Source organism: Bos grunniens, chromosome 8, assembly GCF_055505025.1.
Source record: "Bos grunniens cultivar Pamir isolate PY7600 chromosome 8, Bosgru_T2T1.0, whole genome shotgun sequence".
Classification (NCBI taxonomy): domain Eukaryota; kingdom Metazoa; phylum Chordata; class Mammalia; order Artiodactyla; family Bovidae; genus Bos; species Bos grunniens.
Genome location: NC_141172.1, coordinates 63,590,468 through 63,618,455, shown reverse-complemented (window position 1 = coordinate 63,618,455; position 27,988 = coordinate 63,590,468). Strand labels below are relative to the sequence as shown.

The window sequence follows — 27,988 nt, the reverse complement described above, 5'->3', positions numbered from 1 at the left end:
TATCTATATCTATATATATATATGTAGTTTGACCAGATTGATTTCTTGCCAAATGTAAAGGAAAAGATTTTATATGGAGGTGGAATTGGGGGAAGTTTTGAAGCCTAAGCACATAGGGGTAGGCCTAGGAAATGTTCGCCAGCCCTGAAAGAAGAGAATAAATGATGGGGTCTAGTGTAAAGACTGTTGAAGGGCTTTCTGGAGAAACTTACCTTCCAAAAATTGTGGCCTGCAAATCCCCACCATCTGTTCCTTTGCTCAGGGGTTCTTACGTAAGCTCCCACCAGAGCCCCAGTAACAGGGGATGTCAGATCACTGCTAGGGAAATGAACAAGTTACTCTAAGGCTAAGGAGTTCCCCAATTCTGGGATCTAGGTCATTTATTTCAAATCACTGCATCACTGAAAATTATGATAATTCCTTAAACTACTCAGGGGGCATGGTTGTGGTGAGGAGATGAGAGACGCAACGTGAAACTGAAACTACAGGGGTGGGTATCTCCCTAATTTAGCAGTTTGGTTGCTGCTGTGATGAACTAGCCTGTCTCCTTCAACTTAGAGGGAACAAACCAGGAATTGAATGAGATGATAAAGAACTTGGAGGGATAGGTAAAAGAAATGTTTACCCTTGTAACCCTGACAACCTGGTTTCGTTCTTCATTGTCTAGGGGTTTTTTTTTTTAAACCCAAGTCAGGCTTTTGATTGAAAAAAAAAAAAAAAGTGCTGCAAAATCTTTTATGTGTGTGTATAGTTTTATTTATGGCTGTGCTGGGTCTTCATTGCTGTGCCAGCTTTTGTCCAGCTGTGGTGAGTGGGGGCTACTCTTCATTGCAGTGCACAGGCTTCCCATTGCAGCGGCTTCTCTCGTTGCCAAGCACGGACTTTAGGGTGTAAGGGCTTCAGTAGTTGCAGCACACAGGCTCGACACTTGTGGCTCATAGACTGTAGAGCACAGGCTCAGTTATTGTCACATACAGGCTTAGTTGCTTTGAGGAATGCGGGATCTTGGACCAGGGATCGAACCCATGTCTCCTGCGCTGGCAGGCAGATTCTTTACCCTGAGAATCTTTTTAAAAGGCAAATATTTAGTTTTCATCATCTCTTGCTATACTAAGTGCTTTGTGGTGGCATTAGTAGATGTTCATTAAATGCTTTTAATTTGCTTTTAGTTTCATCACTTGTTATAAGATTAAGAGTTTGACTGTTCTGAATGTATATATCTGGAATATATCCTAATATTTATCAGTTACTCATCTGCCCTATTCTCTACCTCTCCTATTCATCTCTGTAGTTTTAATTCTCTGAGTGTGTCTATCAGCCACTGGGCTGATACATATACAGTGGTCCAGGTCCCTAAATACCATTTTTATATTCCTATAACATACTTTTTGTACACCTGATCTTGCTATGTAGTATTTATAAGTACTTTTACTTTTCAGATCATTCCAATATATTTTTACCTTATTTGGTTTTGCCAGCAAAACAGACATCAAGCACTGACAGAGCCAGGCACTGTACCAGCCCTACTTTATACTTTTATATGTGTTTTCAGTTAATCTATAACAAGCTTAGAAGGTAGATATTATTTCTACTTTACAATCAATAAGTTAAGCTCTGCAAGATTTAGAAACTTCACTACAGTGGAGTCACTAAAGAGGCAATGGAGTACAGTGGTTACGTGCACAGACTTTGGACCCAGTCTGCTATCTATTAGTTATATCACCCTGGGCAGTTTGCTAAGACCTTTATGCCTCTGTTTCCTCATCGTGAAACAGGAATAATAATTTTACCTAGTTAACAGAGTTGTTGTGAGTATTAAATGAATGTGTATAACTCTTAGAACAGTGTCTGATACATGGCTAGTGTTTAGAAGGGTAGCTATGATTATTCAGTTCAGTCGCTCAGTCGTGTGATTATTATAGGCACTAATATATTTGGATTTAAATCCAAGTCTGTGACATAAAAACAATACAGTTAGATAAATAAAGCAGTTATTCTCACTTCACATATCAGAAAGCTGAAGCCCAAAGAAGTAACTTAAATGACAAGATACATTGAATGAGTTCAAACTATTGTATAAGTTGAGTTAAAAAGTAGTAAACAATACTAGGAAATTGAATCCAGCAATTAGTGAAAAAAGAATAATATAGCAACAACCAAGTGGGCTTTATCCCAAGCAGGCAAGGCTGGTACATTTAGTCATTAGTGAAGTTGCTAAGTCGTGTCCGACTCTTTGTGACCCCATGAACTGTAGCCTACCAGGCTCCTCCATCCATGGGCTTTTCCAAGCAAGAATACTGGAGTGGGTTGCCATTTCCTTCCAGCTTTCAAAAATCAATGAGTAATTAGGCATATACTGATTACATCAACATACACAAGAAGCATTTGACAAAATTCAATATCCATCATGACAAAAATGCTTAAGAAACTGGGAATATATGGAAACTTCCTCAATCTTGTAAATGTAAATCTCTGTAAATGTAAAGGACATTTACAGAGAACCCACAGCTAATATCATATTTAATGGTAAAAGACTGAATGCTTTCCTCTTAACGTCAAGAACCAGGCAAAGATGTCTGCGCTCTATGTATCTGTTAAGCATATAATTTGTCCCTTATTTCTGATTATAAAAGTATTTTCTTTGTGGATAATTCTTAAAGTTGATAAAATGCCAAAGAATAAAAATCACCTATAAATCCACAAAAGAGATCTAGATATATGTATGTGTTATAAAATTGGAACCATGCTATTTTATAAATTTTCTTTTTAACTTATCCACACATTACAAACATCTTCCCATTCATCAGTATTTTTCCATTATTTCTAGTGGCCAGATAGCTTGCCTTTGAATGGATTGTTTCATGATTTGTCTATTAACCTCTGTTGTTTGAAATCCAGGTTTTTCCCATGAAAAAATAACACTGCTACTAATGGGACTTTACTTGATTCATCCTCAGTAACATCCTTGTAGTTTCGGTGCTATGGGACACTTTCCCCATCGTGATTTTCCCTTTGTTGGTAGGGGGGAAACGGCTCTTTGTCTTTTACTGACTGTGCTTCTTGTTTTTGACCCTTTCCCTTTGTCAAAAGTCATAGTGCTGTGCTATCCAATATGATAGTTAATAGCCCTATATGGATACTTAAGTTTACATTAAATTAATTTAAATGATATAAATTAAAAATTTAGTTTCTCACTTATTCTAAACCCATTTCAAGTGCTCAGTTGCCACATGCAGGTAATGGTTCCTGTATTTAACAGCATAGATATACAGTATTTTTCGATCGTCACACAAGTTGTGTTGGATAGTTCTGCTGTTAAGTATTTGTAGTTTCAAGGAACAAAATAACTCACCCGGTGAAGCTCAAAACCAAGGGGTTTATGCTGAAAAACTATTAAGAAAACGACAAGGAATGGAACTGCTTGAGGGGAGCTAGGTTGACCCACTGCAAGTGCTGGGCAGCTGCTCTCTTCTTCCCTTCCTCTGGGGCCCAGGAGCTCTTCTCTGGGCTCTGACTTCACATCTGCCCCATCCTCCTCTCTGTAGAGCAGCTTTTCCTCTGCCCTGCTGTAACTTCTGCCTGGACGCTGTTCTGATTTACCACGATGGGACTTAGCCTGAACTCTCTATGACTTTTTAACTCTCATCAAATCATCTGATTGCATTCCTTAAACCCCTTGGCCTACATTCTGTAGACATCTGATTGGCTCAACCCATATAGATCGATTCCCTCTCCACTCCAAATTATATGTCCCCCATTTTTTTCCAGCTTAACAGAGGTATAATTGACATATGGAGCAAAAGGAACTCTCATACATTGCTAGTGGGACTGCCAAAATGATACAGCCACTCTGGAAGACAAGTTGGCAGTTTCTTAAAAAGTCAAACATACACCATGCATATAACCTAGTATTTTACCTAGAGAAACTTATGTTCACACAAAAATCTATGCCCAGACATTTGTGGTAGCATTGTTTACAATCACCAAAGTCTTGAAAGAACCAGTGTCTTTCATTGGGTGAATGGATAAACCAGTTGTGGTATAGCCACTCAATGGAATGCTATTCAGTGAATAAAAGAACATGCATTTTTATGCACGCAACAAAGGGGATGGATAAAAGAAGCCAGTCTCACAATTTCATATCCATGACATTCTGGAAAAGACAAATTATGGGAATAGATCAGATCAGCAAGAGTTAAAGGGAAGAGGAAGATAGGAGTGAGTGTTGGAATTGTTCTATTTCCTGTTTGTGTAGGTGGTAACAAGATGCTACATGCTTATGTTAAAACTCATATAACTTAAGCCTAAAAAATGAATTCTATTGTATGTAAATTTTTAATAAAAATACTTCTCACCTCATATGCATTTGTCAAAGCTCGTTTAAATGATACACTTATGTTTTGTGTATTTCACCATGTCTAAATTTTGCATCACCTAAAAATAAATACTGTAAGCAAACAAAAGAGCAGAGGATGAGAGAGAAACACTTAGGGGTTCTAATTAGAAAAAGTATACCCTAAGTATGGAAATTTAATTGAATTTATTATAGTAAGGGTCTATTTATCTTCCTTTTTAGCAGGTAACTGTGTTGTCTGTTTTCTTGACTATGTATTGTTGATTCACTGATTGTTACCTAATAACTGGATAATTTCTAGCCACAAGCTAGGTAAGAGCTCTTTGTCATCTGTTTTTCTACCACATCAATTCAGATTCATCCTCTCTCTTGTCTTTGCTTTTACTCACAGTTCTCCCACATGTTGACAAAGGGGAAAAAATCAAGTAGGGGAAAAATCTGTTTTGAGTGTACTCTATGAAATCTGTTACACTCAAGATTTAATTGTAAATTATTTCTTGACTAGCAGAAGCAATTCACATTGTATTGGTGTGACCGTCTTTGAGCATTTTTAAATAACAAACTAGCAAGGGCTTTATCTTAAACATTATAGATTTGCAATTCTTTGAATATATTTGAGCACTTTGCTGTGGGTGACAATAGATGATGTCAGATTAAATTGATATCCTCTCAGTGTTTGTCTGGTACATGTGCAATTTCTTCTGTACCAGAGACCCTTTCAGAGGCATTCTGTCAATACAGCTACCTGACAGCCATTTGTATTTGTAAACTGTGCATTTGGCACCTGCTGGCCTCTGTTGCATTGGAGCTAGTGGGGAGCCAAAATGGGTGTACAATGAAGTTATTGGCTGTTAATCTCAGTGGGAGTTATTGAAGAGAAGAAACAGCACTTGCAGGACCTCAGGAGAGGATAAAAAGAAAAACTGGTAATATTAACACAAGCCAGGTATGCTACCAAAACAGTCATTTAAAAAATCAGTTCTACTGACGGAAATAAAATGTTTGTAGATCTGCATTTTAATTCATGCAATGGATTGGGGGGAGGGGGAGAAACAGGTTTCTATTTTAAAATATAATGAATTTCAATTGATCTCAGTAGAGGCCAGATCTCTACCAGGATCTCAGCAGAGGACAAACAACTCATATGAGTAGAAAAAGAAATTAAAACAATGAGAAAATGCTTAATTTCTGAAGAGATGGGAATCAAAATGCTGGTGTCTTTTACTTATCAAATTACCAAACAGATTTTAGTATTAAAGACAAAAGTGCTGGCAAGACCTCAGAGAACAAACAGGTAGACAAGCAGTAGTCAATATTGATGTTCTGTAACCATAATTTGCCCACTTTAAGTTCTTACACATTAACTCATCACTCCTCCTTTATCAGATACAACTCAGGGAAATAATTGTGAAGGAAAAGGCTGGTACTATGTAAATCTGCTTAGCTTTATACTGGTCTATTTTGCTGCAGTGCATGTTTCTGTCCTGCAGATGTGCTCGTACCATAATTGGTAATTACAGGAATGATGTCAAATATACTGTGAGTTATATGGTTGGAGGGCATCACCAACTCAATGGACATGAGTTTGAGCAAACTCCGGGAGTTGGTGATGGACAGGGAAGCCTGGCGTGTGCTGCTGTCCATGGGGTCACAAAGAGTTGGACACGACTGAGCGACTGAACTGAACTGACGTTGGTTCATGTTATTTTCCTCAGAATAGTTTGAAGCCACTAAGGAAAGCTTTTTCACCATAAAACACAATGCCTTTGTCTTTGTGATGTATGAAGACATTTTTTTTAAAAAGGCCACTTTGATGGCCTTGAGAAGTGCTTTGCTTTTCACAATGTTAAGGTAGCTGATGAAACTGCCTGTGTGGTTTAAGTTGTGAAGAAAGTTCTCCCTCTAAGAAAAAACATGAAAGAGCTACACCCTGGTTTAGATTATTTTGATAAAATTTGTTATGCTGGCAGTGAATGCCCTGCATCTCACAAAAGACTGCTAAGCTCCAGGTTAAGGTGTCATCTGGCTGACACACAGATCAAATGCTGGAGGAGCTGAAGGGTACTAGTATTTTTTAGGCTCTTAGTAGTAATCTGGTTACAAACCTATGTAACAAGCTATGACTTGTAACTAGTTTTTTTTTTCTATTTCATAGTCTTTGTCTAATTTCCATTGTCATGAACATGTAAAATGGTGGAGAAGCCTTACATATTTGGAAGCACCATGTCATTCTGAAGTGCTCACATCGGTCTCTGTATTCTGTGTGATTCTCTTTATTTCCCATGTCTTAAAATTCTGCCTTCCAAACACTTTGTCAGATGGATGTGGAGCTTTGTAATATAGTCTTCCTTCAATTAATTCAGGACAGACCTACATAGTTTTAAGTGATTAGTCCCTACATTATTTTTCCCTTGAGCTCCTATTATTTTTAGTGTAATTTTGCAGAACATAAGATTTTGCAGTTTTATATATTAAGGAAAATTTATAAATCCCCAACATAAGGGAATAAGTCTTAGGACACCATCTTGATTCTGAAGGATTTGTTCCAGTAAGCGTAGAAAATTTTCTGTAAAACAAGTGCAAGCATTGGAACACACAATTGACTAGACATCATGATTTACAACTGTGTGAAAATGTTTTGAGATGTACCTGGCCTATTTGTTACTAGTTATGGTGGGTTGGCGGGATTGTAGCTAAGTTTTTTAAAAAATTGTTTTTAATGTGAAGTTGGTAAAATAGAAATAAGTCCATCTAAATAGTTTAAGCTAAATTTTTGTTTTACTTTGGTTTTAGAATTCCTGGAAAACTCAAGCAGTTTGTATTTGACTTACATTCTGGAAAACTACACAGAGAATTCCATCATGGTCCTGACCCAACTGATACAGCCCCAGGAGAGGTAGGACTCTTGTTTGTTTCTCAGTGGGAACTCTTTTTTTTTTCTTTTTCAATTAGTCTTGAAAAGACTCTGAAGCTCTTGCATAAGCTTGAGTTTCCAGTCTTGAATATTTCTGTAAAAAAATTCTGAACAAACTAGATAATATACAAATTACGTTCATTTAAAAATTTTAAACCTTCAGAAAAGTTGTAAGAATATTACAATATAGTTCCTTGATCATATAAACAAAGGTTGTCTGGTAAGTCCTTGGTGGAAAATGGCCATAAAAGGGTTAAATACAGTTAGCTTCATATAGAAGTAGGAGGTAGGAATTAGAAGCAGGTAGACTAGCAAAGAAATCAGTGGATTGCATTAATTGCTTAAGCCTTCCACTGTGGCTGAGAGTGACCACCACACTATAAAGAAAATAATGATTTGATATCTTAAGAGCCTTCATCACCACAGTATTCATAATGCTCAAAACTTACAGTTTAATGCAGCTTTTCCGTTTGAGATGTAGAATGCTTGACAACTGTTTACCAATACAATTTTATATTTGCTTGACATACAGATACATATTTTTAACCTGAGAATTTTCTTCTGTTCCAAGTTACCTTGTAAATTCTGTATAAGTACCTGCTTTGTTAAACACCCCTAAATTTGCATTTTGATGCATTACTGATTTATATCATGTCTGTTACCATTATACTGATAGGGAATGATATATACAAGAGATGATATATATACCAAAACACTTACTGCATATGCCCAGAACGTCAATACACTGTTTTTGCCAAAAGAACCACCAAGTATTAAAGAAAAATAAAAACTAAGTGAATTTTTAAGAGTCAAATTAAGTTCAGAGTTACCAGTTACTTTTGGGAATCTGACAACATGCTTTTTTCCTTGCAATCTGAGATCAGATTTTCTTTGATAATTAAGCAACTATAGATGTAAGAAAACTTTGTTGGCAGTAACCCAAAGTAGGCCTGCATAGTATTCTATCAGATTAAGAAAAGATGTGGCTTGCCATTATTGTATTATCCTGATTTGTTTCAATTTCTATATTACATACTCAGCTTCTTCTATTTATCTCTGCATACTAATACATAGTAGGCACCAAATACATGTTCATTTCATAGTAATATAGCTTCAGATTAATTAAACCAAACATATCTCAGCAAAACATAATAAATGTATTGGGGAAGGGGAATGTAACTAAGTATAAGAAGTAAAGTCTGTGAAGACATTGCTTCCCGTGTGCCATTATATATTTATATGTATATATATGGTGTACCACATGCACCATGTGCCTGTGTGAACTACAGGGAGTATTAAAACAATGATAACCACGTTTACTCTTGAGCTCACAATGTAAAGGATAGACTCCACGGTCCTTTTGAAATTCTTCTACGTCACCGTCACTCTTCTATTTCCACTGGATATTTTTACGTACTGTTGGTATACAAGTAAAATACTACAGAAGTTTCTTAACAGTACTGAAGTGTTTTTCTTCTTTACGTCAACTAGGTTTTTGTAACTGCTGACGTCCAGATCTCTATCTCCAGAATTGTTGTTGTTTAGTTGCTAAGTTGTGTCCAACTCTTTTGCAATGCCATGGACTGTTGCCTGCCAGGCTACAGGTGCCTTTAATAATCTTAGCAGTCATTTGTAAAATGGAAGGGTTTTGGCAGCTTAGGATTTTACTGCCTTCTACAGAATATTCTAGGAAAGCACCCAGGTGTCAGATGTTTTGTTTCTCCACCACACCTCAGTAACTGTCATCAGATCAACGGTTAATGGCTCTGTGGTAGCCCTGCCTTGGAGAATCTGAGTAAGGGCATTTGAAACAGGGAAAGCAAGATTTCAAACTCAACTCTTGTCTTTGGCATATAGTAGCTATAGTTTATTGATTATTAATAAATAATTATAGGGCAATTACCATGCATCTAATACTCCTATTAAAATATAACTATAAAATATATTGATATAAAAATGTTTTATTCTTTCCCATGTAGGAAGTCCAGGATGTCGCAAGCAGTCCACCTGAGAGCTCCTTCCAGAAACTAGCACCCAGTGAATATAGGTATACTCTATTGAGGGATCGAGATGAGCTTTAAAAACTTGGAAAAACAATTTGCAAGCCTTTCAAACAGCAGCATCAACTTACATGGTGGAAATAGTAAACCTATATTTTCATAATTCTATGTGTATTTTTATTTTGAATAAACTGAAAGAAGTTTTGGGTTTTTTAATTTTTTCTCTCCCCGACTCAAAATGTATTGTCATTTAATATAGCCTCTTTTAAAAAAATCTGCTAGGTTTAAAAATAAATAAATAAAAATCAGAGGCCTATCTTTACTTTAAATCTGTCCTGTAAAATCTTTATACATCAAGTGAAAGGTGAGACTGCCAGATATATACCATTAACTTGCACTACTAGGCTAGGGAGGACTTAGGGGATGTTTCCTGTGTAGTATGTGTTTTTCATTCTTTTCTCTATATAGATCAACTCTGTTGGTATTTTTAGTTCTCACATTTCTCAAAGGGGTATATATTCTGGATGGCTGGGGGGAGGGGGAATAAATTAAAATTTTCACACTGTGTACTGTGTTTTACTGATTAGTTGGATATTGCTTATGAAAATTCCATAGTGGTATTTTTTGGATTCTTAATGTGCAACTTAAACATACTATGAAGAGGAGGAGAGCCATAAGCCAGAACATTTGGCAGGAATTGTCCTTATAAATTAAGAAAAAAAATGAAAAGTGTTATTAAATTTCTATGTGTTTGTCTAACAAAGTGGCATATGGATGGCATTTAAAACTTTGAATTATACCTAAATCTGAGGAAAAGGAGATACTAGTGGAACAGATTACCAGTATTGAACTAGATGACTTTAAAGGCTCCTCCTATCATGACACTTTTAAATTTCCAAAGAGAAAAACCAGCGGAGAAAATGTATTTCAATAATTCTAACCTTCCATCATGTAGTCTTGTTCTAGTTGTATAGATCAAAAGCAAAGACAATAAGGCACATTTTTTTTTTTTCATTGTAAAACTGTTGAGGAGGACCCTGCGTCCTCTAGATTCCCTGATTTCCTAGGCCTGCAGCGTTCAGTCAAATGGGTCCCTGTGCCAGGCCTCAGTACTGCCGGGGAGCAAAACCAGAGGGAGAAGACCCTCGGTGTCATATCAGGAAGCCCAATGCCAGAGGACAGGTTCAAAATTGGCTTTCCTCTGGGCCTGGGTTGGTGCTATAGGCCAAGAGTCATTTTATACTTGGAGTCTAAGTCAATCCCAGTTTGGGGAAAGATTATTTTTAAGCTTAAAAGGCTGACATGTGCCATTATATGTAGTATGTAATATATGTAACATGTTTCAATTCTTTTAAAATAAATATTTATAATATTTAATGATTGTTATTTTTAAAAATCAGTCTAAAATTCTTTGTTATGCATGACTTACCCATCATTTCATTTAGACTAATAAATGTTAATAAGGTAGTATGGGGCATGTTTAATAGAAAATGCTAGAAAAGCAGGACAGAGCTTCCTAAAGTTTGGGCCTTAGTTCTGTTCTCTCCATTGCTTTTAATCAGTAACTTTGAAATCAGAGCTACAGTCTTCAAGTCAGAAGATGGACCAAATTTGAGGTGGTCAGAATGAAAACCTAGAAATATTAAACAAGCAAGCATACAAAACCAAAAGCAGCATCTGCAATTGACTGGAATAAATTTGTAATCCTTTAATTGACTTTAAAAAAATAGTAAACAGAAGATAATGCTTAAGAATTGGGTTGCAAAGAATTGGTTTGAGAGTAGTCATGATAAAGGCCCTGAAGAACACATGTTCAGTGTGATCTAAGATAACACAGTGTGATCTAAGTGGCTTGTTAAAGTAAGTGGATTTGAGGCTTTATTTAGCATTTATGCATATGGGGGCTTATTAGACTGTAGCCCTGCCTTCTCCAGAGTGTGAAGCCACGGAGGGCATGCAAGGATACTAAATTTTATGCCTGTATCGGGACAATAAACATCAATAAATGTTTACTGAATGAATGAGATATGCAGTGACGTTGGGTAATTTTTATACCTGTAATGCTCAGCACTCATCAGGATTTGGTGCCCAGTTTTGTAAAGTCACTAACAAGCTCAAGTGCAAAATAGTAGAAATGCATTAGAGAAAGTAAGTTCTTGCCACAGGGCTAGTGCAGGGTTGGGGCGGGGAGGAGGCCTGTGGCTAGGACAATGGGAAAGTAAGTTGGAGCTGATTGTGTAGGGCCTTGTATGCCAAGCTAAGGAAGAGGTTTTTACTCTGTCTTATAGCCAGTAGAGATCCATCAACAAATTTAAGCAAGTCAGTATGTTCATAACACTGTAGCAGAGGTCTCAAGATAATTAAATGAGTTCAGTGGAGGAGAAAGAAAGGCAGAGCTAAGACAGGGACAGCAGAGATGGAGAGAAACAAATACAAGAGGTCCCACAGGCATTTGTCACCAGCTGGATGTAGAAAGAGAACTTCAGGAATCTAAGAACTTAAAATTTAGACTTCTCCTCTGAATCTCAGCGTATCAGAGGATATCCAATCTACTCCAGGCCTCAGGCTCCTCAGCTGTGAAAGAAAGGATGCTAGACTAGACTGAAGAACACAGTCAAGTTGCAAAACCAAAATTAAAAGCAGGCCCTACTGCTTGTCAGCCCACTACCTTTTCCAGTTGTTTGTTTTTTTTAAATAGTTACAGTAGTGAGGGGGACCATAAAAGGGTGAACTTACTTTAGATGAAATTCTGAACATTTGTTAAAAGTTAAATGAACCTAGAGAAGAAGGCAGAGAATGGGCAACTAAAGCATCTCATGGAGAGCTCTCTGATGAAGTCAATTTGTCAAAGGTTACATATAAAAGAAGGAAAAACTGGCATGATAAGGCCCGAAAAGAGCAAAGTGACATATAAAACAGTGTTAGATATGTTAAAGCTCAGAATGAGTTTAAATGTGCCGAAAACACTAACACTGCCAAAAAATATTTTAAAACCTGAATCACAGCAAAAAGAAAAAGAGATAAAGGAGTATACTGGATCTACAATTAGGAAAAACAGTAACTCACTTTTTATTTTTTTCTCTGACAAAGAGACCTAGTCTGCTTGGACAAAAAAATGACATAAGCAAAACTGAAAAAATAGGAAGTAAAAATTTTGCCACCTTGAATAGTTTTAGGGCTCTTAGGCCCAAACTCCAGTATCACAGTCAGCTGCTGGATGTTGCAAATGCTTTCTGTCAGCAACTGCTGGGAATTTTTAAGACACCATGGAGATCATAAGGTAATAGAAGACTAGAAATGGACAAGTATTTTTCCAGTTTTCAAAACCATTACAGTTAGTAGTTTATAGTTGGGGGGATGATTAAACAGCTGTAAAGAATAATCAGTTTTAAGCTCAATATTTAAAGACCCTGAAGACAGTAAGTTGTTTTAGAACTTAAATTGTCTTATGCTGATTATAACTTTTATGTGTTCATTAAAACAGGTTGGATAGGACTGCTGCTTGGCAACTGTTTTTTAGCTGTGTTTGAATTTTTGTATGTATTTCCGAGTAATAAAACTATATTTCTAAAATATTCCACATTTGAGACTTTTTATTTGTCATGAATATTTGACTCAAAATTCAGATGACCAGAGTCACAAGATGTTCCAGTTTTACAGTTATTTTTTAGATTATTTAACTGTACCTGACTCAGCATGGGACGCTGTATGAATCCATGTGCTGGTAACAGACCCAGCCTTTAGCTAAAGCATCAAAGCTCTCTCTTGCAGAGCACACTGGGGAAGGGCCAGCCTGCCTTCAGAGAACAGGTTTTGGAGACACTGGAAGAGGAAGAGTGCTGCTTGCAAGTTGTGCCCCGAAAGTGCTCCCTTTACTCCCCCCTCTCCCCACCTCGCCTCATAAATCCTTCTATCCATCCTTCAATGCCCAGGACCGTTACCACCTCTCGTGGTCCCACAGCCCTTTATTTAAGTGTTTTAGAACACCTAGTCTAAAAGAAGTTGGAAGTAATGTATCCCTTTTCCTGATCACCATGTGAAGGCTGGCTCTGGAAGCACAAACTGCTCCATCTTTGATTCCCAGCACCTTAGAGCACTGTTAAATGATTAATTACTATGTGATGGGAAAAAAAAGGTCAAATTACATAATAAATGAATGAATAAGGGACAACAAAGCATCCCTATAACTGGAATGGACTTGGTTAGAATCCCAATTATCTGACAGCTAGTCACATTTCATCCTATATCCTGTATTGATTATGGAGTCTTAAGAGTTTTATCCTAGAAGAGATTAAAATCTTACACCAACCAACAGATACATAACTTTCAGAATGACACTGGAGTGCCCGTTTGGGCAGTGCAGAGTCCTGCAGAAGTGCTGGAAACTTTCCCATGAACATGACACATTTTCTGTGAGGTGGATTTGACCCCTAGCTCAGTCACTCGGCCTTGTGGAAGGACAGACTAGAGTGAATTGACAAAATACCACATGTGGTTTACAAAACATACACTTAACCATTTGGCAAGAATTAATCTACTGTTCTCTATTTGCATTGATCGCTGAGGAAGGCTTTCTTATCTCTTCTTGCTATTCTTTGGAAGTCTGCATTCAGATGCTTATATCTTTCCTTTTCTCCTTTGCTTCTCACTTCTCTTCTCTTCACAGCTATTTGTAAAGCCTCCCCAGACAGCCATTTTGCTTTTTTGCATTTCTTTTCCATGGGGATGGTCTTGATCCCTGTCTCCTGTACAATGTCACAAACCTCTGTCCATAGTTCATCAGGCACTCTATCTATCAGATCTAGTCCCTTAAATCTATTTCTCACTTCCACTGTATAATCATAAGGGATTTGATTTAGGTCATACCTGAATGGTCTAGTGGTTTTCCCTACTTTCTTCAATTTAAGTCTGAATTTGGCAATAAGGAGCTCATGATCTGAGCCACAGTCAGCTCCCAGTCTTATATTTGCTGACTGTACAGAGCTTCTCCATCTTTGGCTGCAAAGAATATAATCAGTCTGATTTCGGTGTTGACCATCTGGTAATGTCCATGTGTAGAGTCTTCTCTTGTGTTGTTAGAAGAGGGTGTTTGCTATGATCAGTGCGTTCTCTTGGCAAAACAGAAGAACTGTACAAAAAAGATCTTCATGGCCAAGATAATCACGATGGTGTGATCACTCACCTAGAGCTAGACATCCTGGAATTTCAAGTGGGCCTTAGAAAGCATCACTATGAACAAAGCTAGTAGAGGTGATAGAATTCCAGTTGAGCTACTTTAAATCCTGAAAGAGGATGCTGTGAAAGTGCTGCACTCAAATGACCCAATCAAAAAATGGGCCAAAGAACTAAATAGACATTTCTCCAAAGAAGACATACAGATGGCTAACAAACACATGAAAAGATGCTCAACATCACTCATTATCAGAGAAATGCAAATCAAGACCACTATGAGGTACCATTTCACACCAGTCAGAATGGCTGCGATCCAAAAGTCTACAAATAATAAATGTTGGAGAGGGTGTGGAGAAAAGGGAACCCTCTTACACTGTTGGTGGGAATGCAAACTAGTACAGCCACTATGGAGAACAGTGTGGAGATTCCTTAAAAAACTGGAAATAGAACTGCCTTATGATCCAGCAATCCCACTGCTAGGCATACACACTGAGGAAACCAGAAGGGAAAGAGACACGTGTACCCCAATGTTCATCACAGCACTGTTTATAATAGCCAGGACATGGAAGCAACCTAGATGTCCATCAGCAGATGAATGGATAAGAAAGCTGTGGTACATATACACAATGGAGTATTACTCAGCCACTAAAAATAATTCATTTGAATCAGTTCTAATGAGGTGGATGAAACTGGAGCCTATTATACAGAGTGAAGTAAGCCAGAAGGAAAAACACCAATACAGTATACTAACGCATATATATGGAATTTAGAAAGATGATAACAATAACCCTGTGTACGAGACAGCAAAAGAGACGCTGATGTATGGAACAGTCTTATGGACTCTGTGGGAGAGGGAGAGGGTGGGAAGATTTGGGAGAACGGCATTGAAACATGTAAAATATCATGTATGAAACGAGATGCCAGTCCAGGTTCAATGCACGATACTGGATGCTTGGGGCTAGTGCACTGGGACGACCCAGAGGGATGGTATGGGGAGGGAGGAGGGGGGAGGGTTCAGGATGGGGAGCACATGTATACCTGTGATGAATTCATTTTGATATTTGGCAAAACTAATACAATTATGTAAAGTTTAAAAATAAAAAAAGAAAGAAAGTGCTGCACTCAATATGCCAGCAAATTTGGAAAACTCAGCAGTGGCCACAGGACTGGAAAAGGTCAGTTTTCATTCCAATCCCAAAGAAAGGCAATGCCAAAGAATGCTCAAACTACCGCACAATTGCACTCATCTCACATGCTAGTAAAGTAATGCTCAAAATTCTCCAAGCCAGGCTTCAGGAATATGTGAACCGTGAACTTCCAGATGTTCAAGCTGGTTTTAGAAAAGGCAGAGGAACCAGAGATCAGATTGCCAACATCCACTGGATCATGGAAAAAGCAAGAGAGTTCCAGAAAAACATCTACTTCTGATTTATTGACTATGCCAAAGCCTTTGACTGTGTGGATCACAATAAACTGTGGAAAATTCTAAAAGAGATGGGAATACCAGACCACCTGACCTGCCTCTTGAGAAACCTGTATGCATGTCAGGAAGCAACAGTTAGAACTGGACATGTAACAACAGACTGGTTCCAAATAGGAAAAGGAGTACGTCAAGGGTGTATATTGTCACCCTGCTTATTTAACTTATATGCAGAGTACATCATGAGAAACGCTGGGCTGGAAGAAACACAAGCTGGAATCAAGCTTGCCAGGAGAAATATCAATAACCTCAGATATGCAGATGATACCACCCTTATAGCAGAAAGTGAAGAGGAACTCAAAAGCCTCTTGATGAAAGTGAAAGAGGAGAGTGAAAAAGTTGGCTTAAAGCTCAAGATTCAGAAAACAAAGATCATGGCATCTGGTCCTATCACTTCACGGCAAATAGATGGGGAAACAGTGGAAACAGTGTCAGATTTTACTTTGGGGGGCTCCAAAATCACTGCAGATGGTGATTGCAGCCATGAAATTAAAAGATGCTTACTCCTTGGAAGGAAAGTTATGACCAACCTAGATAGCATATTAAAAAGCAGAGACATTACTTTGCCAACAAAGGTCCGTCTAGTCAAGGCTATGGTTTTTCCAGTGGTCATATATGGATGTGAGAGTTGGACTGTGAAGAAAGCTGAGCGCCGAAGAATTGATGCTTTTGAACTGTGGTGTTGGAGAAGACTCTTTAGAGTCCCTTGGACTGCAAGGAGATCTAGCCAGTCCATTCTAAAGGAGATCAGTCCTGGGTGTTCTTTGGAAGGAATGCTAAAGCTGAAACTCCAGTACTTTGGCCATCTCATGTGAAGAGTTGACTCATTGGAAAAGACTCTGATGCTGGGAGGGATTGGGGGCAGGAGGAGAAGGGGACAAGAGAGGATGAGATGGCTGGATGGCATCACCGACTCAATGGACATGGGTTTGGGTAGACTCTGGGAGTTGGTGATGGACAAGGAGGCCTGGGGTGCTGCAATTCATGGCGTTGCAAAGAGTCGGACACGACTGAGTGACTGAACTGAACTCAATCTACTATTTCCCAGATAAGGATACAACAGTGATTAAGAGATTGCCCCTACTGTCACTGACTTCCAAGTTGAGTGAAGGAGCAAAACAGATAAGTAAAAATTATATTAGACTGTTTTAGGTGCTGTTCTGAGTTAATCACAGGGGCATGGAGGTATGTGTGAAGCCTTGGGGGTCAAGGGAATCTTCCCATAAGAAGTGGTTTTCTTGCCTAGGAACAGAAAGAAGTATACTTTCCTAAACTTCTCCCCTCTAGGAGAATTACATTAATACGTATGTGCATGCTCAATGGTGTCCAACTCTTTGCAACCCCACGGACTGTCCATGGGATTCTCCAAGCAAGAATCCTGGAATGGGTTGCCATTTCCTACTCCAGGGGATCTTCCGGACTCAAGGATCAAACTTGTATCTCTTAAGTCTCCTGCTTTGGCAGGAGGATTCTTTGTGCCACCTGGGAAGCCCCATTATATTAATAGAGGCTGCTGTGATTTTCTATTAGTGTCTTACTTCAGTAGCAAAGTGTTACTAGTAATTACTGCCCTGTTGTTTCCTTCCCAACTCAGCCACTCAGGTAAGAGATAACAGCCTATCTGTGCTGTGTCTCATGTGTTTTACTTAGTGGGATGCGTTCCAGGCAGAAAGCTGTATGCCCTCCTAACACTACGTGTATAGTGATTGTTATCTTGCCCTAACCACTGCCCAAGAAGAGGGATAGCGCAGGACATCTCTGGCTATGCACATAGTAAGGGAAAAAAACAAGGCCTCTATTCTGACTTAATCAGTTCTTCATAATTCTTCATGCTTTCATGATGAGCACGGCTTTCTGATTTAAAACAATGCTGAATAGTCCACTTCAGAAATTTCCTAGGATTAGAAGGTAAATTCCCTGCTGTCTGGAATCCAGTTTTATGCCTGGATTTTAGACTTTTGCCCAAGCTCAGTGTTCTGGCATGTTTTATTTCCTAGTTCCTCAAAGACTGCTGGTAGTACTTCATGATCACATATACAGGTTCTCGCTAACCTTAGGATGCCTTTTTTTTTTTTTTTAATCTGAGCCTAAAAACTATAAATTCTTTCAAAATACAGGGTTTTTGTTTTTGTTTTTGTAATTTCACACTTACTTCCACTCTCAGTGTAACTAGGGTGACAGTATAATTTTTTTTATCCAATTGAAGTCATTTGAGAGTGAAAGGGAGCATTAAACAATAATTCCACCATGACAAGAGATGTAAATCAAGACAAATTGGAATAGATGATCATCCTGTTACTGTGTGTCAGTTGCTCAGTCCAACTCTTTGTGACGCATGGATTGCAGCCTGCCAGGCTCCTCTGTCCATGGGATTTCCCAGGCAAGAATACTGGAGTGGGTTGCCATTTCCTTCTCCAGGGGATCTTCCCGACCCCAGGATCAAACCTCGGTCTCCCACATAGGACGCAGGTTCTTTACCGTCTGAGCCACACCTTTTCACGTTTGGGTATCATTCTTAATTGAGATTAAGATTTACTTTCTATCAAGCATCTGTCATCATTATACCACTTCTTAGTAACTAAGCCATTTTAAAAAGTTATTTTAAGAATTCATCCCCTGGAAAAAGGAATGGCTACCCACTCAGTATTCTTGTCTAGAGACTTCCATTGACAGAGGAGCCTGGCAGGATCAAAAAGAGTTGGACATGACGAACGACTAACATTTCCACTTTCCACTCATTTTAGGTGTCTCCCTAATACTATTCACGTTAATTTTTCATTAATGTGCCTTTCCTTTAAACTTCAGGGGAAAATAATAGCTACAACAATAACAGTAGCAACTAACATTTGTAGTTACTATGAGCCAGGCTCCATTTAGGCACTCGATATATATAAATGTTAAAATCTTCATAACCACCCTGTAAGATGGGTAAGTTACCAACGGGGAGTTGGGGATGCAAGGAGGGGATCAAGAAGGAAGTCCTGAATTGTTGACCCCCACCCTAACCCAGAAAAGAGGCAGCAATCTGTTACAAACAATAAAACCTAGAAAGGAAAGAAAAGAAACTAAGACCTATGGAGAATTAGTAAGTGAAGAGCACTTCATTCCTATTAACTAAGAGGCATGACTCTGAGTATTAGAAACCTTGGTTCAAATCCTGTCAAATGTCTACTTCCTAACTTGAACCTTGCCCTTACCTAATTCCAATCTCTGCTTGCCGGACAGAGCAATTAAATTCCTGGCACTATTCTATTTCAATACTATACCATCAGATTATAAATTCTTGGGTTCCTACTATTCTGACACCACTAATTCTATGGTAAGACAGAAAATTACCCAATTCTCCCACATCATTGCTTCAGTGATTTATATCTTCTCTTCTAACTCATGACTTTTAATTGGAAAAAGAGAAATACCTTTACCTCCAAATTCTGAAATTTTCAGTTCATGATATCCAAGTCCCAGAGATGTTTTCCAGATTTCTTCTGTTGCATCATTCATTCCTATGTTAATATACAAAAGTGAGGGCTGAGCAAAGGCTTGGTATGTCTCAGAAAGCTTTTTAACATTTCAATACACATCTCTGTAAACAGCAAAACACACATGCCATGACCTCATTACTCATCATCAAGAAGTCACTAACAGGGGTATAGCTTCTTTTTCCCTTCTCATCACTGTACTTTGTTGTAAAATACTCTAAGAAGCAGATGATACAGTCCCTGCCCTGTAAGAAGCTAGCATTCTAGTTGGAGAGATCACACTACCACAAATGAAAGAATTTTATTAAGTTATAAAACACTGCAGAATTAGCCCCAAGTGAAAATGAAAGCCAAGGGAACTGCAGTTGTCAAGAAATACTCACATAGAGAAGGGAAACGGGGCCATGAAGGTCTTGGACACTAAAAAAGCAAAAGTAAATTTCATGACTATTTTCTCAGTGGGTTTTCAATAAATATTTACGGAATGAATAACAGGATAGGAAGAAAGCAGACATTCTGTGTCAAGCAGGGGATCTCACAACAGAGGCCAGAAAGCACAAATCATTTCTTACACGTGGGGAAGAAGAGCAAATATGCTGAATGTACCAAGAGCCCAGGCAAAGGTGAGTTTTATTACTAACTTCTCTGGCAAGGAAGGCAAAGCGAAGAACTTAGAGGGTTGTAACAATCTTATCTGACACAAAGAATCCATTTAAACAAATAATTATTAAATGTATATATTAAATACATACACACACGTATAAAAACTACCCTGGTCTGTATACTCATCTAACCAGCTTCATCACTCACATTTAACTCCTTCGTTTTCTCTAAGCACACTATACTTGTTCATGTTTTGAACCCTTTGTACTTGCAATTCTTTTGCCATTTAAAAGCTTACAAATCCGGTCTTCAGTCAGGCATATTCTTCTTCGGAGCACTGCTCAAATACCCCATGTTCTACAAAGTCTTCCCCTTCTTTTCCAGGCAGAACAAGTCACTCCATTCTCTGTATCTTCATACTTTGCTCTCCTTTTTTAGGGTACTTACCATGTTTTACGGTGATTTACTTGCTTTGAGTGTCTGAATTCATTAGCCTGAATGGTTTATAAGGGTAGATTCTATAGGTCTAATATTTTTCTACACATGGCACTGACACCTAACATAAAACAGGCATTCAGTTAAATGTTTGCTGAACAAGTGAATTTATTGCATGTTTCCTTATATAAGCACCACTCAGCAACACACAAGTAAATTTAGGAGGCTTTACAGAATTGTAGAAATTCTCTGTTGGACCTTTTCTTGTGCTGACCCTTGCTAACACCAAAGGTTTTAATAATAAAATGGAAGACATCATTGGGGGGTTAATTAATGAAACCCAGGTAAACATCTTTTTTAGTGATTAACCAATCTCTAGTACTTAAGAAATACTAATCTCTAGTACTTGAGAAGTACTCTTGAGTGCTTTCCTCAAATACTGATCAGTCAAGTTTCTCAGAGGAGCTTGACAATAGTCAATTCTAGTCTGGAGTATCTATGCTGCTAAATTAAAATCCTCATGGCTTTGGCTATCCAATGCACAGGTGGCAAGACTGACATTGTTTGAAGGTTAAGAAATTGAATATACTTTCTTCTTGGGGCGGGGGGTGGGGGGGGACAAAAGATTTCTTCTCCTTAGGAAACAGCTTTTAGGCTTGTTCAAAAGCTTAAACAAAACTCAGCTGGTTAGTTTTGTAAAATGTAATGTTACAGAAATTAGTCTGGAAAAAATGTAAACATAGTTTATAACCATTTTGTCCCTTCACCACAGAAAGCCTTAAAATCATTCTTATAGAATGTCTGGTTTTCAGTGGCACTGTCGTATGGTGAGTAGTGAGTCTGAAGAGACAAGCTGGGGCCAAAATATGGAAGGGAAAAACTTGATCGGCTATTCAATAGGAGCTGCTGAAAATATTTCAACAAAAAATAAAAGACGACTTTTGTGGCAGTGATGTGAGGAATGACGGTCTACGGTTGGGGAGGATGAGGTAGGGGATGTGAGGTAATATAGTCTTTTACTAGAGTGATGGCTATGAATAGATATAAGAAATGAAAAAAACTAATATTCAAACAGTTGACAAGACCCAGGAGGAGGCTAAATATAAAGAATGGACAATGTTAGGTTGGGGGAATCCCTGGCTGAGAATGGGAGAAAGCAGCCACCCTGAGTAAAAGCTTACTACAATAGACAAAGACGAAACTAAAACCCTGACCTGATTCCCCAGCGAATTCTCTTTCCACTACAGCTGCTGACTGATTTGGAATGTTAATGTTGGTCTGAAAGACCACAAACTTCAGCAAGCAACTTGATATGGCATAACAGAAACTCAGTTAAATTATTTGAGAATTTTTTTCTTGGACCATGGTTATAATTCTAACTTTTGTGTTAAGTAGCTTTAACCTTGGGGAGATCACTTGCCTTTGACACCTTTCATGTTTTTAAATAAATTTATTTTTGTTAATATTACATAGATGTTTTTCTTGTCTATACCAATAATTTCTGAGGGCAGTAATATAGATAATATATGGATCTTTTACCATTGACTGTTTATAATACCCAATAAGTGTCTTTGTAAAATGGTGTCAAATTAATCAGTATAAATAGTAAGAAACTCCTGTTAGAAACATGACGTGTTGATAAAAACACAAACAAAACCTGAACTGTTTACATTAATTTAGGCTAGTAGGGAAGCTTCCCTATTTTTTATTAGGCTTCTCACTAATTAAAGTTTCGAGCACTGATAGCCACCACCATGTCATACTTCATCACAAGAGAAGAAAATGCCGTTTTACAGGAGAACCAGTTCCCCAAGTTCTTTTTTGTCCTTCTTCCCAGAGATTTTGAGTGGCAGCAATGAAGGGCAAAGGGGACCCTGAGAACAAAGAATGGCTTGGTTTGGCTTCTGTGACTTTTACTGGAGAAAAATGCTGTACACAATTGTTTATACTTAAGTTTCTACAGCCTTTTGTGATTCATAGATACTTCAGTCCTTACTCCTGTGCAAATTACTTATGGCACTTATGCAGCCCACAGAGGGTGGTTTTTGGATTCACAGAATTCTCCCTATACAGCACTCAGTTTCAGTATAACCTAAAATTCTTGCTCCTGGAACTCTGGCCAACACACCCATCTTCTGGGGCTTCTTAGGGTATTGGCTCCTGCACAGGTGGGTAGAAGAGCTAAATCAGCACAAGAAAAGCAAAACTAAGGAAAGAAGACGTCATAAGGATAAAGGAGGATAATCTGTGACTAATAAACACTGAGGTGGCTTTTTGACATGATTTGTAAAATGTCTGTAAAGCCAATTCCAAAAGAATAGTTTCAAAAATATTCTAATACTAGCATCACTACAGTAAGTACATGGCCTCCCAAGGGTACCATGGTAAAGGATAATAACTCAACTCTATGAGTTATAATTGTTTTAAAACATTACTTCAGAGTTTATTTTAAAATGCAATATAAAAAACACTGCTTAAGTGATAACTATGATCCACAAAGATAAGGAAATGTGTAGGATATGTGTGGGATGGAAACACTTTTATAGTCTAAGGACCAGATTCAGCACTATGTACTTCTGCATTGCATGTGTGTGTGTTAGTCGCTTAGCTGTGTCCAACTCTCTGTGACCCTAAGGACTGCAGCCTCACCTGGCACCTCTATCCATGGAATTCTCCAGGCAAGAATATTGGAGTGGGTAGCCATTCCCTTCTCCAGGGGATCTTCCCGACCCAGGAATCGAACCCTGGTCTCCTACACTGAAGGCAAATTCTTTACTGTCCGAACCATTAAAAACTCTGAGGTTGCTGGACATTCAGTGATGAAAAAGAAGATTTTAAGAAAAGTGTAAATGAATGGCACATGTAATTTCAAACCAAGCCTACCTTAAAGAATACATGGGTGTTTGGGTGAAGCAGAGTGACTAGCCCATCACAATTTTATATACAGAAGCAGCACAGTATGAGAGTACAGAAGTTTTTGTAGTTCAACAGACCTAGTTTACATCCTGACTTCACCTTTTTGCAGTTGAATAACTGTCTGCAAATTAGTTTCTCTGAGACCCAGTTTCTTTACCTATAAAATGCCTAGTGAAGTGCCTGACCAACAGAAAATATTCCATAAGTATCAGTTCCTCTATAAGGGTTTTTTTTTTTTTTCTTTTTAGAAACTAAATGTCAACACCTACTGGTAGATAATGAGATCAATTTCATAGGTTACAACTGCTGCTGCTGCTAAGTCGCTTCAGTCGTGTCCGACTCTGTGCAACCCCATAGACGGCAGCCCACCAGGCTCCCCCGTCCCTGGGACCCTCCAGGCAAGAACACTGGAGTGGGTTGCCATTTCCTTCTCCAAAGCGTGAAAGTGAAAAGTGAAAGTGAAGTTGCTCAGTCGTGTCTGACTCTTAGCGACCCCATGGACTGCAGCCCACCAGGCTCCTCCACCCAGGGGATTTTCCAGGCAAAAGGACTGGAGTGGGGTGCCATTGCCTAACTAGCATATTTTAAAAGCCAAAACAATAAAAAACAAACTACACTGAACATAAAGTATTGTTCCATAATGCATATGCTGAGTTTTTATATAAATGCATTTTTTTTTACTATAGATTATAACCAGAAAGTTTCAGTCTCTGCTCTACAGATAAATTCTCAGGTTATTATATCAACAAGGCTGTAGGAATGCTGCCTGTAACCAAATAAGCCTCAGTAAATTTTAAGAACTTAAAATGTTCCTTACTTCTAACTTGCTGCAGTAAAAATAATACATGAATCATATAGAAGATAAATTTAATCTGATACTACAGGGCATTAAATCCAATTTTAAGACTGGTTTCTGTGTCATACTGACTAATTTATATTTCTAACACATTACAGTTTATAGGTATATCATTCATAGTTGATTAAACACTTACAGAAATTTCTACAAAAAGTTGGCTATTAGGCTCTCTTAATGAGGAAATTAGATACAATTTCCAAATAATTTTAAATTATAAAACTTTAAAAAAGGACTGTAACTTACCTAAGCATAAAATATTACTCTAGCTAGAGTAATATTCCCATCCTGGTGAACAGTGGGAAAAAAAAAAAAAATCAAGGCCTATATGAGCACATACATTGATGGCCCACACTAGCTCAGTGAAAAGGAAAGATCCCAAAACAAAATGTGAGGGTCAACAATAGGCCTCTTTCCTCCAACAGGTCTTGAGTAAAACCAGCCTGACAGTATAATGAATCCTAGTGCTGTTAAGATGGTGAGCTAGCCAATTTTAGATTGGCAGAATAGAAATAATATGCAGTGATGAAGACTGGGCTATGCTGAAGGGTAAATGCTAGAATTTACAGAATTCAGCAGTTCAGCTGAATCTTGATGTAGCTATATCTTAAATTTATAATTTTAGCTGACAGGATCAGAATGGCTATTATTAGAACCCATGGGATTGAACCATAGGAATTCTGTTTTAAATTAGCACCCTGGGCAATTCTGATCCTCATTCTGACTTGAACATCCTGTGTTAAAGGGACAGCAAGGATCAGAAAACATAAAAAGGTGGAGCTCAAAAGTAATTATCCCAACCTCACAGGTATCTAATCTGGATCAGAATCTGACACTTGGGCGGCGGGCGGCCTGGAGCGCGGGCCGGGCCCCCGGAGCCGCCGGCATGACGGGCCGCGTGTGCCGCGGGTGCGGCGGCACCGACATCGAGCTGGACGCGGCGCGCGGCGATGCCGTGTGCACCGGTTGCGGCTCGGTGCTCGAGGACAACATCATCGTGTCCGAAGTGCAGTTCGTGGAGAACAGCGGCGGCGGCTCGTCGTAAGAAAAAAAAAAAAAAAAAGAATCTGACACTTATTCAAAGTACTCCCTCCCTGGTATTATACTAAAGATATAAGTCAGCAGGGACCAATATGTTTTCCAGTTATTCAGTGACAATACGAAATGGTGTGTTGCCTCATTGGAATTCATTGGCAAGAAGCAAAAAGTATGAAAGAGAAAGGTCTCTTTAGATTAGACATACAAGTAAAAGGCAGCAATCAATAAAAGTTATTAAGAGTAAACTCAGCAAGAGAGAAGTGATAAACCATTCAACCACCTGATGAATCCATCTGGTTCCTGAGCAGAGAGCTCACATCTTTTATGGTATAGGTGCCCTTTCCTCTGTCCTCAGAATAGAATAAAGAACAAGGCAAAAGGTGGTTCCTTCCTACTTCAGATGAGTTGAGGGTACAAGATGAGGCTGCCCATAATCTTAAATTCTTTTTTCCTAAATTTAAAATTTCTCTGCTATTTGAGACAGATATTGGGTTGGGCTGGGTCATGCTTGCTATCAATGTCAAGTATTGAAATTAGCACCACAAATCCTCCACCAGGACTGAGTCTTGGTGCCAGGCCTTGTCCATCATCAATCTTGAATGTGAGAAAAGGCAAGCATAAATGCTATTCTTGGGAAGAAAGGCAGCTGTACAAAGTGAAGGAAAGCACAGGAGATAGTAAAACCTAGGGAAAAGGATGGTAGTAATGAAAGTGAGGTAGAAAGCTAGTTCTTAGCTCCTCCAATTGCCAGCTGAAAAGACAAAAGAAATAGGGTCAAAGACTCACTGCATGGCAAGTACATGAGCCCCTTGAAATTGTAAGATGCCCCAAGAAATGATCTGGTTATCCCCACCTTATTTTTTAGCCCAAACTCTAACAATGTTTGGAGATCAACACCTCTCTCTCTACAATACCACACAAAAAAAAAAAAAAAAAACCAGACTATGAGAAAAGTCTTCATTACACATTGGTAGAATTCATCCCGTAAGTCAAAGAACTTTTCAAAATTACGGGAAGGCAGAGGGGACTAGATATCTGAGGTGTTAAGAGATAGGCTGACTTAAGACTCTGTGTTCTTTATGTACAGAGAGGCAGAAGAAAGATTTCAGAGAAGAAGCTAGTGTCACAAATTAAGATATCTGAAGGAGCAATTGGGCCTCTTTTCCCATTTTCTTACAATATTTATTTCCTTTACTGGAGAACAGTGTTAGACCAAACAGCAATAGGGCTCACCAAATGGACTCCATTATGTAGTTCACTTGGGCCCCTTGCTACATCCTGATTTCCCTATTTGATGTGAAAAGCTCCTGAACTTCCATTCTTTTCTCTGTTAAACTGTCTAAATAATGTATATTTAGGAGTTAAAGAAGCATATTTACAATATGCTTAGCCTTGGAGTCTCCAAGTCAGGGTCATGGAAGAAACTATTCTGAAAACAGTCCTTCCATAATCCAACATGTCCACAGATCACAAGTCCTGATCAAAGTTATAGGTTCGGTTTTCACATTTCCAAGTAGAAAACCTACTCCCTGGCAGTTCTTTAACTTTATCTGACAAATATTGTACACCCTCAGTCCAGGCTCCTCAGTTTCTCACATCCCCATTAATACCCCAGCAAACAACAAAATATATCCTCTTATCACAGTTCAATCCCACTTGAGCATCTACAGCCACTTTTTGGATACAATCATGTTCTGAAAGCTGACTGGGTGTCCAACAGCAGCGAAGGTCGTCATTAGGATAGACATGTTGGCACCAATAATACTGAAGTTTGGTTTTTAACTACATTTTTTGTCAGTTTGGCTGGGGAGATCTGGACAGCTGGAAGCGAGCTTCTCCATCATTTTCTGTTTCCTTCTTTGTATCAATTTTCCACCTGTGAAGCCCAACACCCCACCACCAAGTGCAGCTGCAATTCCTGCCACTTTGAAGCCTGCAAGGAGGCCAATCGGACCCCCCACCACTCCTCCGATGAGTGCACCTGCCACAGGCAGAGCTGCCAGCTTGTATTTTGCAGCCTGTAAAAAAAAAAAAAAAATTCAATTTAGAAATTGAGTTGAGAATATCTCCCTGTGGTGATATGCATTTTCCTCTCATTACTCCTGGCAATGCCTCTTTAACTCGTGGTACATAATTAACCTTAGAGATTGTTCTGGGGTTGGGGGAGGGGAGAAAGTATTCCACAGGTACTCTAATTGCTCCAGATCTCAGAACTGAGAGAAATGAGCTACAAAGAGTGGACTGCTACAGATTGATTTTACTTGCAAAACAGTCAATCCACTAACTATCTAGCTAGCTTATTTAAACAGTTTCAGTAGCCACAGATACTCCCAAAGCTTTTATGTTGCACACAGATTACTCCATGCTATGTACCTGGGGTTAAAAGCCACGTTCTGTGGGAAATAGATGGACCCACACCATGTGTGCTGTCACATCCCTAAACTTTGGCCCCTACTGGATTCTGGCAACCCTCTCTACTCCTCTCCTGAACCCCCGAAAACATTCTTTTGTAACACCAAGTGCCATATAGCAGGGCTTCAGTTTACTCCCTCTCTGAAAAAATTTCTCTCCCAACAGAAGGAATCTTAGAGTAGAATATTACAACAACCATTGATTTCCTGCACTACCTATGTGTCATTTCTTCCTTATTTTCTTAATTGCTGGTTCCCTCAACATTAAAGAGAACAGATCAATTGGGTTAATACTAGGGATTCCTGAGAGCCAGAGTACCATTGATTTGTCAG

General features: G+C 38.6%; 2 protein-coding genes and 1 long non-coding RNA gene across 10 annotated transcripts in view; 1 reads left to right on the top strand and 2 right to left on the bottom strand.

Annotated features, from left to right (window-relative positions):
* ERP44 (endoplasmic reticulum protein 44) overlaps positions 1-9,597 on the top strand; it is a 96,931-nt gene extending 87,334 nt beyond the window's left edge. For both annotated transcript variants that reach the window (XM_086416098.1, XM_086416097.1), the window contains exons 11-12: positions 7,148-7,250; positions 9,248-9,597. In XM_086416098.1, the coding sequence (XP_086272224.1) occupies positions 7,148-7,250; positions 9,248-9,349 (205 nt within the window). In that variant the 3' untranslated portion in view covers positions 9,350-9,597. The remainder of the gene's footprint in view (positions 1-7,147; positions 7,251-9,247) is intronic.
* LOC147367251 (uncharacterized) lies at positions 734-23,590 on the bottom strand. Its single transcript, XR_015169977.1, has 3 exons — positions 19,783-23,590; positions 19,343-19,423; positions 734-1,066 (listed from the first exon to the last, which is right to left on the bottom strand). It is a non-coding gene; the product is annotated as an uncharacterized LOC147367251 (long non-coding RNA).
* A 635-nt stretch (positions 23,591-24,225) lies between these two features.
* The window catches only part of STX17 (syntaxin 17), a 74,361-nt gene continuing 70,598 nt past the window's right edge, over positions 24,226-27,988 (bottom strand). For all 7 annotated transcript variants that reach the window (XM_086416100.1, XM_086416101.1, XM_086416103.1 and 4 more), the window contains exon 8: positions 24,226-27,262. In XM_086416100.1, coding sequence (XP_086272226.1) covers positions 27,023-27,262 — 240 coding nt within the window. In that variant the 3' untranslated portion in view covers positions 24,226-27,022. The remainder of the gene's footprint in view (positions 27,263-27,988) is intronic.